Source organism: Lutra lutra, chromosome 3 (assembly GCF_902655055.1).
Source record: "Lutra lutra chromosome 3, mLutLut1.2, whole genome shotgun sequence".
Lineage (NCBI taxonomy): Eukaryota > Metazoa > Chordata > Mammalia > Carnivora > Mustelidae > Lutra > Lutra lutra.
In genome coordinates, this window is record NC_062280.1 from 119723312 (window position 1) to 119737425 (window position 14114).

Below are 14114 nucleotides of genomic sequence, written 5' to 3' on the forward strand. Positions count from 1 at the left end.
TCTGGGTATATGAAGGAAGTGAAATCAGTTCTGCAAAGAGATATTTGCACTCCCACATTCATTGCAACATTATTTGCAATAGCCAACTGTCCATCAATGGCTGAATGGAAAGGATGTGGCATGCATCTGCACACAAAGACACACACAAATATTATTCAGCCTTGAAAAGGGAAATCTTGCCATTTCCAACAATATGGATGAACATGGAGGACATTCCACTAAGTGAAATAAGCCAAATGCTACATGATCTCACTTATCTGTGAAATCTGAAATAGTCAAACTAACAGAAGAACAGAGCAGAATAGTGGTTGCTCTGAGTTGGGGGAAAGATGTTGGTCAAAGGGTAAAAGTTTCAGTTATGCAAGGTTAAGTCCTAGAGATCTAACATATGGCATAGTGACTACAGTTTATGATGCTGTTATTATATACCAGAAATTCGTAAAGGGGGTAAATCTTTACTGTTCTCACCATACACAAACATGCACTCAGTGATAACTAGGTGAGGTGTTGGATATAATTAACTTGATATAGTGTTCATCATCCCAATGTCTAAAAAAAAAAAAAAAATCAAGTTGTACACTTAAAAGTTTTTTTAAATATATTAAAAATTTTTTAAAATATTTACTTTTAGAAAGAGAGAGTGCACATGCAACGCAGGAGCAGGGGGGCAACAGGAAAGCCAGAAGGAGAATTTTAAGCAGACTCCCTGCTGAGTGTGGAGCCTGGAAAGGGGAGGTGCTCAATACCAGGAACCACACGCTCCAAATTCTTCTGCCTCCATTATGCAAAGCAGCCTTCCCTTACCCCTGAAGCCTGAGCCACCACATTCAGGCTCTTAAGGGGCTTACTCTCTACCAAAAACACTCAGTTAAATAAACCAAAACCACTCTCTCCATAAGAAGAATTTTAACCAATCGTTAAGGTATAGATCTTGTTATATTTACATCTTCAGTCAGTGTAATAAATATGACATACACAGTATATATATACATGTAACGGTAATATCAAAATATAATATCAGAATATAGCATCAGTATATCCAAACAGAGTTTTCATTTTTATGGTTAGTTTTCATCACGTCAGGATTACTTCCAAATTTAAAAACAGTTTAATTCAAGACCGAGTCAAGATGGTGGAGAAGTAGCAGGCTGAGACTATATCAGGTAGCAGAAGCTTATCTAAACATTGCAAACACCTACAAATCCTAAGAAGAACAGCAATTCTAGAAACAGAAAATTGACCACTTTTTGAAAGGTAGGACTGGAGGAGAAGTGAATCCAATGCAATGGGAAGATAGACCGCGGGGGGAGGGGCCAGCAAGCGGTGGAGCAACAGAGCACAAAATCAGGACTTTTAAAAGTCTGTTCCGCTGAGGGACATCGCTCCAGAGGCTAAACCGGGGTGAAGCCCACGCAGGGTCAGCATGGCCCCAGGTCCCACAGGGTCACAGAAGGATTGGGGGTGTCTGAGTGTCGCAGAGCTTGCAGGTATTGGAACGGGGAAGCCGGCTACAGAGACAAGAGCCGAGGAATGAGCTCTCAGCTCGGGGTTACCTTGAACAGGTTGCAGGCTGGGTGAGTTCGGAGCGCGGCCAGAGGCTAGGGAGACGGGAGTGATTAGGTGCTATTCTCTGAGGGCGCACTGAGGAGTGGAGCCCCTAGCTCTCGGCTCCTCCAGAGCGGAGACTGGGAGGCCGCCATTTTCATTCCCGTCCTCCAGAACTCTGCGGAAAGCGCTCAGGGAACAAAAGCTCCCGAAAGCAAACCTGAGATGATTACTCAGCACGGCCCCTGGTAAGGGTGGTACAATTCCGCCTGGGGCAAAGACACTTGAGAATCACTACAACAGGCCCCTTCCCCAGAAGATCAACAAGAAATCCAGCCAGGACCAAGTTCACCTACCAAGGAGTGCTGGTGCAATACCAAGGAGAGCAGCGGAATTCCAGAGGAGGAGAAAGCAAAGCACGGAACTCATGGCTTTCTCCCCATGATTCTTTAGTCTTGCAGTTAACTTAATTCTTTTTTTCAATTTTTTTTTCTTCTTCTGCTAAATTTTTTTTAACTTTTACCTTTTTCTTTTTTAACGTTTTTAAACTAGTTTATCTAATATATATGTATATTTTTCTTTTTTTTATATTTTTTTCTTAATTTGTTTTCTTTTTAAAATTGTTTCTTTTTTCTTTTCTGAACCTCTTTTTATCCCCTTTCTCCCCGCCACGATTTGGGGTCTCTTCTGATTTGGTTAAAGCGTATTTTCCTGGGGTCTTTGCCACCCTTTTAGTATTTTACTTGCTCCTTCATATACTCTTCTCTGGACAAAATGACAAGGCGGAAAAATCCAGCACAAAAAGAGAACAAGAGGCAGTACCGAAAGCTAGGGACCTAATCAATACAGACATTGGTAATATGTCAGATCTAGAGTTCAGAATGACGATTCTCAAGGTTCTAGCCGGGCTCAAAAAAGGCATGGAAGATATTAGAGAAACCCTATCGTGAGATATAAAAGCCCTTTCTGGAGAAATAAAAGAACTAAAATCTAACCAAGTTGAAATCAAAAAAGCTATTAATGAGGTGCAATCAAAAATGGAGGCTCTCACTGCTAGGATAAAAGAGGCAGAAGAAAGAATTAGTGATATAGAAGACCAAATGACAGAGAATAAAGAAGCTGAGCAAAAGAGAGACAAACAGCTACTGGACCACGAGGGGAGAATTCGAGAGATAAGGGACACCATAAGATGAAACAACATTAGAATAATTGGGATTCCAGAAGAAGAAGAAAGAGAGAGGGGAGCAGAAGGTATATTAGAGAGAATTATTGGAGAGAATTTCCCTAATATGGCAAAGGGAACAAGCATAAAAATCCGGGAGCTGCAGAGAACCCCCCTAAAAATCAACAAGAATAGGTCCACACCCCGTCACCTAATAGTAAAATTTACAAGTCTTAGTGACAAAGAGAAAATCCTGAAAGCCTGGGAAAAGAAGTCTGTAACATACAATGGTAAAAATATTAGATTGGTAGCAGACTTATCCACAGAGACCTGGCAGGCCAGAAAGAACTGGCATGATATATTCAGAGCACTAAACGAGAAAAACATGCAGCCAAGAATACTATATCCAGCTAGGCTATCATTGAAAATAGAAGGAGAGATAAAAAGCTTCCAGGACAAACAAAAACTGAATGAATTTGCAAACACCAAACCAGCTCTACAGGAAATATTGAAAGGGGTCCTCTAAGCAAAGAGAGAGCCTAAAAGTAGTAGATCAGAAAGGAACAGAGACTATATACAGTAACAATCACCTTACGGCCTATACAATGGCACTAAATTCATATCTTTCAATAGTTACCCTGAATGTTAATGGGCTAAATGCCCCAATCAAAAGACACAGAGTATCAGAATGGATAAAAAAACAAAACCCATCTATATGTTGCCTACAAGAAACTCATTTTAGACCCGAAGACACCTCAGATTTAAAGTGAGGGGGTGGATGGGGCAACTGGGTGGCTCAGTGGGTTAAAGTGAGGGGGTGGAAAACAATTTACCATGCTAATGGACATCAGAAGAAAGCAGGGGTGTCAATCCTTATATCAGATCAATTAGATTTTAAGCCAAAGACTATAATAAGAGATGAGGAAGGACACTGTATCATACTCAAAGGGTCTGTCCAACAAGAAGATCTAACAGTTTTAAATATCTATGCCCCTAACGTGGGAGCAGCCAACTATATAAACCAATTAATAACAAAATCAAAGAAACACATCAACAATAATACAATAGTAGGGGACTTTAACACTCCCCTCACTGAAATGGACAGATCATCCAAGCAAAAGATCAACAAGGAAATAAAGGTCTTAAATGACACACTGGACCAGATGGACATCACAGATATATTCAGAACATTTCATCCCAAAGCAACAGAGTACACATTCTTCTCTAGTGCACATGGAACATTCTCCAGAATAGATCACATCCTGGGTCCTAAATCAGGTCTCAACCAGTATCAAAAGATTGGGATCATTCCCTGCATATTTTCAGACCACAATGCTCTGAAGCTAGAACTCAATCACAAGAGGAAATTTGGAAAGAACCCAAATACATGGAGACTAAACAGCATCCTTCTAAAGAATGAATGGGTCAACCAGGAAATTAAAGAGGAATTGAAAAAATTCATGGAAACAAATGAAAATGAAAACACAACAGTTCAAAATCTGTGGGACACAACAAAGGCAGTCCTGAGAGGAAAATATATAGCGGTACAAGCCTTTCTCAAGAAACAAGAAAGGTCGCAAGTACACAACCTAACCCTACACCTAAAGGAGCTGGAGAAAGAACAAGAAAGAAACCCTAAATCCAGCAGAAGAGAAATCATAAAGATCAGAGCAGAAATCAAAGAAATAGAAACCAAAAAAAACAATAGAACAAATCAACAAAACTAGGAGCTGGTTCTTTGAAAGAATTAATAAGATGGATAAACCCCTGGCCAGACTTATCAAAAAGAAAAGAGAAAGGACCCAAATCAATAAAAAATAGAAATGGAAGGAAAACTTCCAAACTCATTTTATGAGGCCAGCATCACCTTGATCCCAAAACCAGGCAAGGATCCCATCAAAAAAGAGAACTACAGACCAATATCCTTGATGAACACAGAGCGAAAATTCTCACCAAAATACTAGCCAATAGGATCCAACAATACATTAAAAGGATTATTCACCATGACCAAGTGGGATTTATTCCAGGGCTGCAAGGTTGGTTCAACATCTGCAAATAAATCAATGTGATACAACACATTAATAAAAGAAAGAACAAGAACCGTATTATACTCTCAATAGATGCTGACAAAGCATTTGACAAAGTACAACATCCCTTCCTGATCAAAACTCTTCAAAGTGTAGGGAGAGAGGGCACATACCTCAATATCATCAAAGCCATCTATGAAAAACCCACTGCAAATATCATTCTCAATGGAGAAAAACAAACTGAAAGCTTTTCCGCTAAGGTCAGGAACACGGCAGGGATGTCCGTTATCACCACTGCTATTCAACATCGTACTAGAAGTCCTAGCCTCAGCAATCAGACAACAAAAGGAAATTAAAGGCATCCAAATCGGCAAAGAAGAAGTCAAACTATCACTCTTCGCAGATGATATGATACTCTATGTGGAAAACCCAAAAGACTCCACTCCCAATCTGCTAGAATTTATACAGGAATTCAGTAGAGTGTCAGAATATAAAGTCAATGCACAGAAATCAGTTGCATTTCTCTATACCAACAACAAGACAGAAGAAAGAGAAATTAAGGAGTCAATCCCATTTACAATTGCACCCAAAACCATAAGATACCTGGGAATAAACCTAACCAAAGAGGCAAAGAATCTATACTCAGAAAACTATAAAGTACTCATGAAAGAAATTGAGGAAGACACAAGGAAATGGAAAAATGTTCCATGCTCCTGGATTGGAAGAATAAATATTGTGAAAATGTCTATGCTACCTAAAGCAATCTATACACGTAATGCAACCCCTATCAAAATCCATCCATTTTTTTCAAAGAAATGGAACAAATAATCCTAAAATTTATATGGAACCAGAAAAGACCTTGAATAGCCAAAGGAATATTGAAAAGAAAGCCAAAGTTGGTGGCATCACAATTCCGGACTTCAAGCTCTATTACAAAGCTGTCATCATCAAGACAGCATGGTACTGGCACAAAAACAGACACATAGATCAATGGAACAGAATAGAGAGCCCAGAAATAGACCCTCAACTCTATGATCAACTAATCTTCAACAAAGCAGGAAAGAATGTCCAATGGAAAAAAAGACAGCCTCTTCAATAAATGGTGTTGGGAAAATTGGACAGCCACATGCAGAAAAATGAAATTGGATCATTTCCTTACACCACACATGAAAATAGACTCAAAATGGATGAAGGATCTCAATGTGAGAAAGGAATCCATCAAAATCCTTGAGGAGAACACAGGCAGCAACCTCTTCGACTTCAGCCGCCGCAACATCTTCCTAGGAACATCGCAAAAGGCAAGGGAAGCAAGGGCACAAATGAACTATTGGGATCTCATCAAGATCAAAAGCTTTTGCACAGCAAAGGAAACCATTAACAAAACCAAAAGACAACTGACAGAATGGGAGAAGATATTTGCAAATGACATATCAGATAAAGGGCTAGTGTCCAAAATCTATAAAGAACTTAGCAAACTCAATGCCCAAAGAACAAATAATCCAATCATGAAATGGGCAGAAGACATGAACAGACATTTCTGCAAAGAAGACATCCAGATGGCCAACAGACACATGAAAAAGTGATCCACATCACTCAGCACCAGGGAAATACAAATCAAAACCACAATGAAATACCACCTCAAACCAGTCAGAATGGCTAAAATTAACAAGTCAGGAAATGACAGATGCTGGTGAGGATGCGGAGAAAGGGGAACCCTTCTACACTGTTGGTGGGAATGCAAGCTGGTGCAACTGCTCTGGAAAACAGCATGGAGGTTCCTCAAAATGTTGAAAATAGAACTACCCTATGACCCAGCAATTGCACTATTGGGTATTTACCCTTAAAGATACAAACTAAAGATACAAACCGAAGGGGCACGTGCACCCGAATGTTTATAGCAGCAATGTCTACAATAGCCAAACTATGGAAAGAACCTAGATGTCCATCAACAGATTAATGGATAAAGAAGAGGTGATATATATATATATATATATATATATATATATATATATATATATATATATATGATGGAATACTATGCAGCCATCAAAAGAAATGAAATCTTGCCACTTGCGACGACGTGGATGGAACTAGAGGGTATCATGCTTAGCGAAATAAGTTAATTGGAGAAAGACAACTATCATATGATCTCCCTGATATGAGGAAGTGGAGATGCAACATGGGGGGTTAAGGGGGTAGGAGAAGAATAAATGAAACAAGATGGGATTGGGAGGGAGACAAACCATAAGTGACTCTTAATCTCACAAAACAAACTGAAGGTTGCTGGGGGGAGGGGGGTTGGGAGAGTGGGGTGGGGTTATGGACATTGGGGAGGGTATGTGCTATGGTGAGTGCTGTGAAGTGTGTAAACATGGTGATTCACAGACCTGTACCCCTGAGGATAAAAATACATTATATGTTTATAAAAAAAAATGATAAATTTAAAAATTTAATTATAAAAAAACAGTTTAATTGGCTTGAGGTTTATAAGTTGAAACATCTCAGTAACTGGAATGAAAATGCAATTAACTTTATTTAAATTCTAAAATTAATTTTGCTATTTTAATATGATAGCAGAGGACAAAAGCTTGCCATATGAAGACAAACAAAAATGCTAATAAGGGGATTAAAAATGAAATCTCAGGGACACCTGGGTGGCTCAGTGGGTTAAGCCTCTGCATTCAGCTCAGGTCATGATCCAGGGTCCTGGGACTGAGACCCACATCGGGCTCTCTGCTCAGCAGGGAGCCTGCTTCCCCCCCTCTCTCTGCCTGCCTCTCGGCCTACTTGTGATCTCTCTCTGTCAAATAAATAAAATAATAAAAAAAAATCTTTAAAAAATATATTAAGAAAATGAAATCTCATACTCATTAACAGGTGAAATGGACCCATCTTTACATTTTTGAGAGAAAGATATATCTATTATTGTTACATTATAAATTCATTAATTTATTCACTCCTTCAATAAATATTTACCTCACCTACTATGCACAAGACTCTTTTCCAGGCCCTTGGGATATAGCAGAAAAGAGCAAGACTTCCTATTACTATGTTTTCTACTGGGAATATGGGATGACATATCTTTATGACTTGTATATAATTGAGTATACACAGAACATTTAGCAACTTAGCTGATTCTAACCATTTTTGGATACTGCCTAATATTTCTATAAATGCCAGTCAAACAAAAGTTCGACCAGGTCATTTTGTTATATATTACAGTTCATTTATTTACTTTTTGAATAATCATTTATTATTTACCTTCACATGAGCATAAATATACAGAGATGAAAAAGACCAAGAGACCATTCTAATGGGAGAAGACAAATAGATAAAATAACTTCGGAGAGTAGTAAGTTCTATGAAAGAAAAAAACTGATTCAATGTTATTGGGGAAAAGTTTCAAAGATTTATAAATATACACAAATAAACATATAAAAATAAATCTCATACCTATGAACCTGTATAAGATATTTGAATTTATTTAGAATAAACATTTATACCGTTTAACAGACTAGGTCATACAAAATTAATTTTACTTTTTAGGAGGATTTATTTATTCATTTGAGAGAGAGAGAGAACACGTGCACATGAGCATGCCTGCGGTGGAGTGGTGGTGGTAGAGGGGCAGGGAGAGAATCAGACTCCCCACTGAGCGTGGAGCTCAATGAGGGGTTCGATCTCAGAACCCTGAGATCATGACCTGAGCTAAAATCAAGAGTCAGATGCTCAACCAACAGAGCCACCAGGAGCCCAGTAATTTTGCTTTTTAAATATAATTCTTTTTTTTTTTATTAAAGATTTTATTTATTTATTTGACAGAGAGATAGAGAGAAAGCACAAGCAAGCAGAGCAGCAGGCAGAGGGTGAGAGAGAAGCAGGCTCTCTGCTGAGCAGGAAGCCCGATGTGGGGCTCGATCCCAGGACCCTGGAACCATGACCTGAGGTGAAGGCAGCTGCTTAACCAACTGAGCCACCCCACTTTTTAAATATAATTCTTAAACAAATTTTTCATGAAAAGCAAGCCAAAAAATCCTATTATGAAGTCTGATAAAAATACAGTATCCAGTATCACATAAATAATTTGAAAATTAAGGTAAAAAATACAAACATTTAGAGAATAAATGAAATATTAATACAATTACCAAATGAATAAAACAAATAAAATACTATTACTGTTTTGTCAACTGTGAAGTATACTGCACTTTATTTTGGCTTTACAGCTTTTTACCTTTTTTTCCCCGCCAGTTTCAAGCCTTATTATTACAATGATTTATAATACCCATGGTTCAAAAAAGCTTTATAGTCTGATCTGATATGGCACTGAAGATTTACTTAGTGATATGGAAATCTGTTAGTTTTCATCAGTTGTAGTTTATCAATATATTATTTCTAGCTTGTGAAAACAAAATATGGTAATAGCTATAAAACTTTTGTTACTGCAATACCTGCAGAAAGAAAGTAATTTTGCCATTCCAAATCTAAAACTCTCTAGCTCCTAACTCCTATCACTACTCAAATAGACCTATGTTTTTAAACATATCATTTTTTAAAAGATTTTATTTATTTGAGAGAGAGAGTGAGAGTGGGTATACTAGCAGGGGAGGGGTAGAAGGAGAGGGAGAAGCTGACTACCAGCTGGGGCTCCATTGGAGGGAGCCAAAGGCAGACGCTTAACTGACCGAGCCATCCAGGTGCCCCTAAATCACTGTTTATGAACAAGGCAGCTACCCTTTTATAGAAGAACGGATTGGAATAATATAATACTTTTGTCTTTCCCCTTTCTTATCGAATTCTACTATGCCAGAAGCAATTAAAATAATATTGTAAAGGGAGTAACAGTAAAATCTTAGAACAGTTTTCAAATATTCTTAAGTGTTTCAGAAGAAGTTTACAAAAAAGTAATACACTCATGTGCTCCAAAGCAAATTCTCTAAGGATCTGTAGAATAAAATGTTTTGTTGCCCAGTTGAAATCACTACATATTTTTAAAAACACTATAATTACATTTTATATATCTGCAATTCCAATTCTTTGCAAACTTACCTTCTAAATGTCTTTCAAATTCATCCACTAATTTAGCCATCATCATCCCTCTCTGAAATTATTTCAATAGATTCCCTCATCCAGTTTTCAAGACTTCACTGAAGTCTTGATACTCTTTCCAAAGGTCAATGCGAAATTTGTGATAAAGAAATATATGTAATTCTTTATGCATTAAATAACATTACATAGTGGCAGGTTGAATAAATACTCTGACTTCGAAGAAGTGATACTTTGCAATATCTGTAACAATTATAATAGGAAAATATCTGAGATTTCTGTTGATAACAAATGCTATTATTACTACTACAGCTTGTTGCCTAAATTCATAACTGAAGAAAATAGCAAATTATAGGTTAATAAAAAAGAAAGTAATCTTTTTCTGTTTAAGTTCATAGACTCTCTGAATTCCATGTCTGGATCTTTTGGGGTACAGGAGGGTTAAGAACCCCTACAATGTCCCCTTGTTATTCTCAAGACAAAAATTTCTGTCATATGGCTTAAGGGGCACTTCTTGATGATTCTTTGCCACCACTCATCCCCTAGTTTTGAACCTCATCTTTTGCAGCTCATAATCTACTGAGTCAAACTCTTATCTTCAGAACTCTGCAATAAACCCTTTGCTTGTAATATTCTTCCCATTCTCTTTGCGGAGCAAACTCCCCATCATCCTACAGGTGTCTATTTGCCCATTATTACTTCATGAAACCAAGACTGTTAGGTGCTCTTCCACTGTGTTCCCATAGCACCCAAAACTTACCCCCTATCACACCATTCACCAATCTGTATTAAAACTGCCCTCCCCCATTAAACCATAAGCATTTGAACTCTGTTTCAAATCCCCACTCCTTTCATACTGCCTGGCAGAGAGTAGGCACTTCAGTAATTACAGAGGGAAGGAAAGAAAGAAGGGAAACTCCAATTTACTTGCTACTTCATGACCTTGATTTCTACCCTGTTTCTGATTGACCCTCACAAATGCAAGCTGTTGGTCACAATGGGAACCATTTAAGTGTAGGATTCAATGATCATAAATTCCCTATTTTTACTGGAGAACTGGCCTGGTGTCCTGATTGAAAATAAAGGTCATTACTACTATTATTAAAAATTTGTATCAGGAAGAGTCTATCACCTTGCAGTACTAAGTAAAATATACTAATACATAAAACTGTATCAAGAAATGGTATGTACCTATCATTGATTCTCAACTATGCACACATGACTCTAAAGTGGTGGTTATGGTAGAGGGATTAACAGGTCTCCTTTTAGGGAAGTATTACCAGAATCACTGAGGTGGAGGGAGAGTTTCAAACTATATGCCCCTCAATGATTGCTGTATTGAGCCACCGTTGCAGAGAGCAATGTGTGGTCATTTTTAAGTCTACTATGGTGGTAGAAGGAGGAGAACCACTGTTTTGAATTAGTCCAACAGCAGATCAAGCAAATGCTGTGTCAAAACACTTTGTTAAAAATGGTAATAAAATGGGGGGCACCTGGGTAGCTCAGTTAGTTAAGCTACTGACTCTTGATTTTTTCCTCAGGTCCTGATCTCAGGGTAGTGAGACTGAGCCCAGTCTCCAGCTGCTTGCTGGGTGTGGAGGCTGCTTTAGATTCTCTCGCTTCCCTCCTCCCAGCTCATGCGTGCTCCCTCTCTCAAAAAACAAAGAAACCACTACCACCAAAAAACCAATGGATAATAAACTGGTTTCTAAGCCTAAAGTACTAAAGGTTGGGGGAGGGGAGAGAGCTGGAGAGAATTCAAATATACTGGTGTAAAATTTTTAGTGTCATGTCAGGAATTTAAAACACAAGTAGGCTAGAAGTGGGCCAGAAAAAAAAGAGACAGATTAACTGAAATCAGTATCTACAAATGGCTAAGGGGATAAAATTGAAGTCAGGTTCTAGGTGAATCACTTTGATTGGAAGGTATATATGAGTAGTGATAGGTCAGAGTGTTACTAAAAGGGCTTTGAACGACAAAATTTTTAAATGTGGATTTTATCCTAGGCCAAATGAGGCACAATGGTTTCTAAAGAAGGGTACATTATGTGATATACTTGGGATGATTAACCTAAGGGTCCTAAACAGGATGAATTAAGAGGCTGAGAAAAGAGAGGCACCAATGATAAGTTGAATCCTTGACACCAGAAGAACAAAAATCCTATAAAACACCACAAGACAGATCCTTCCACCTATGATCAGAAATGGTAAAAGGATGGGAAAGAGTTATTGCATGTATTATCTATGTGGCATCTTAATTTAATACAAGTAAATATTATCATTTGTCAATGCTTAACTTTAATTCACAAAGCCTCTTCCCTCTTTCAGGGTATCTGACTGTTGCTTGGGTTTTTCATTAGAAAGGTATAATGTAAAACCTAACAAACAGAAGAGTGCTTTTAATTTTCAAAACAATACACACACTAAAACTTGTTAAAATTAAAAGTCCATAACATATGTAAAAAGTAGTACTTTTCAAATTTCCAAATACTTTACATGGCAATTTTATATCTAAGTAGGGAACTTATACCTTTAATACATGGAAGTTTTAAAAGAAACGTTTTTCTTAGTGCTCATAGTCCACTGAAGCATTAAGGTTTACAATCATGTAATAAGGTTCCTTAAAGTTGATCATAAAATCTGGAAACTGTCACCTGGCTAATTTTTATGATTGACATTTTTATGATTAAAAATGTCATCTATTAAAACAACTTCATCATACTATACAAAGAACCAGTCGTAAAGGCTTTAGTTATAAAACGTACTTAAGAAAGGTACGTCCGGGTAGGGAACTGGACACACACCAACTACAGATCTGTGCACCACTTCACCAAAATAGGGAGGGGCGGGGGGGTGTCAACGTGTAGCGAGAAAACTGCAAATTAAGAGTGTTGAAATAAGACACGCCCACACTCATCACCGCAAATTTGTTATCGTGGGCTTCGTGTATTCAGCGTTCGCGGGATCCTCCAAAGGGAGGCTCAATCTCCTGCACTGGCCTCCAATGCCCTCCGGGCGCGCCGTGGGAGTCGAGTTGAGGAAGGAACACTTACCACCTGTCTAGAGTCTTCTGCAGCGATGCCCCTACCTGGGCTCAGGAAGAGGAGCTGGGGCCGCCCGCTCCAGACCCTCGCCCTCCACCACCCGGAGTCTGAGGACGGAGAAGCTTGGTTAGGGGGGAGAAAAGGACAGGTCCCATACCTGTGCTAAGACGGTGAGGCTGCCCTCGGGTGCCACGACATTCATGCGGCCATGGTACCAAGCCACTCCTGTGCCTGCGAGGGCCACACCGGCCACTGCCGCAGTCAAGGGGCCGGGGCCGGGGCCTGGCAAAGCTCGCCGGCCGGCAGTGATCCCGCGCCGCAGTCTTCCGCCCCAGGCCGCCAGCCAGGCGCCTCTTGTCACAGCGGCCGCCATCTTTGCGGAAGCGCTCCATCCCAGAGTCCGGCTCCACCTCCTCTTCGCGGGACTCGAGAACTTCCGCGCAGCCGCGTATCTCGCGAGATCCGGACGGCTTCCGCCAGGCCCCTCGAACCTGCGTTCGGTGGTGGCTACTGTCTGGAAGCTCTGAGGCTCTGGAGGGGAACTTCTGCAGGGAGGCAGGGAAGCGGTCGGAACAGAACCCAAAGTGGTTTCCCCAGTTGAAGACGAGATAGTTCCCGTATTGTGTAGGAAGGTCCTACCGTTTTCGTAAGGAAAGTGTGTCATTCACTAGGGGGAAGCCAGTATTTAGTGGGCACTGCGGACTCGAGAGGAAAGCACGAATGGGTGGGATAGGCTTCGGATGATAATTGTGAAACTTGTGTAGTTTGCCTTTCTGATGGACATGATTATAAGGGTGGAATCCCGTCGCTGAAGAAGTTGAGGCGTGGAACTGAAAAATCTGCATATTCCTGAAAACTACATTTGCTCTGAATTCCGCAAGCCCACGCATGTTAAGAATTTCTTTATTGTTGTTGTTATTATTATTAACATATAATGTAGTATTTGCTTCAGGGGTACAGGTCTGTGAATCATCAGCATTACACAATTCGAATACACTCACCACCATAGCACGTATCCTCCCCAATGTCCATAACGCAGCCACCCTAACCCTCCCCCGCACCCTCCAGGAACCCTCAGTTTGTTTCCTGAGATTAAGAGTTTCTTCTGGTTTTTCTTAAAACTACTTATGTATCAAGTTATTCTGAAATCTGCAGAAGCTGCAAATACTTTCCCGCAGACCATTTAAATTAGATCGTCCCACCTCTAGTAAACAAAAATTTTTAAAAATGTTTTAAAATGTGTGTGTTTTCTAATTATCTTACTTTAATAGCTAAGCAAAATTAAATTTATAT

The 14114-nt window shown here is 39.3% G+C and overlaps 1 protein-coding gene across 2 annotated transcripts in view; it reads right to left on the reverse strand.

The window, feature by feature from the left end:
- MICU2 (mitochondrial calcium uptake 2) overlaps positions 1–13237 on the reverse strand; it is a 151277-nt gene extending 138040 nt beyond the window's left edge. For both annotated transcript variants that reach the window (XM_047722901.1, XM_047722900.1), the window contains exon 1: positions 12979–13237. In XM_047722901.1, the coding sequence (XP_047578857.1) occupies positions 12979–13194 (216 nt within the window). In that variant the 5' untranslated portion in view covers positions 13195–13237. The remainder of the gene's footprint in view (positions 1–12978) is intronic.
- Between the last annotated feature and the right edge of the window lie 877 nt (positions 13238–14114).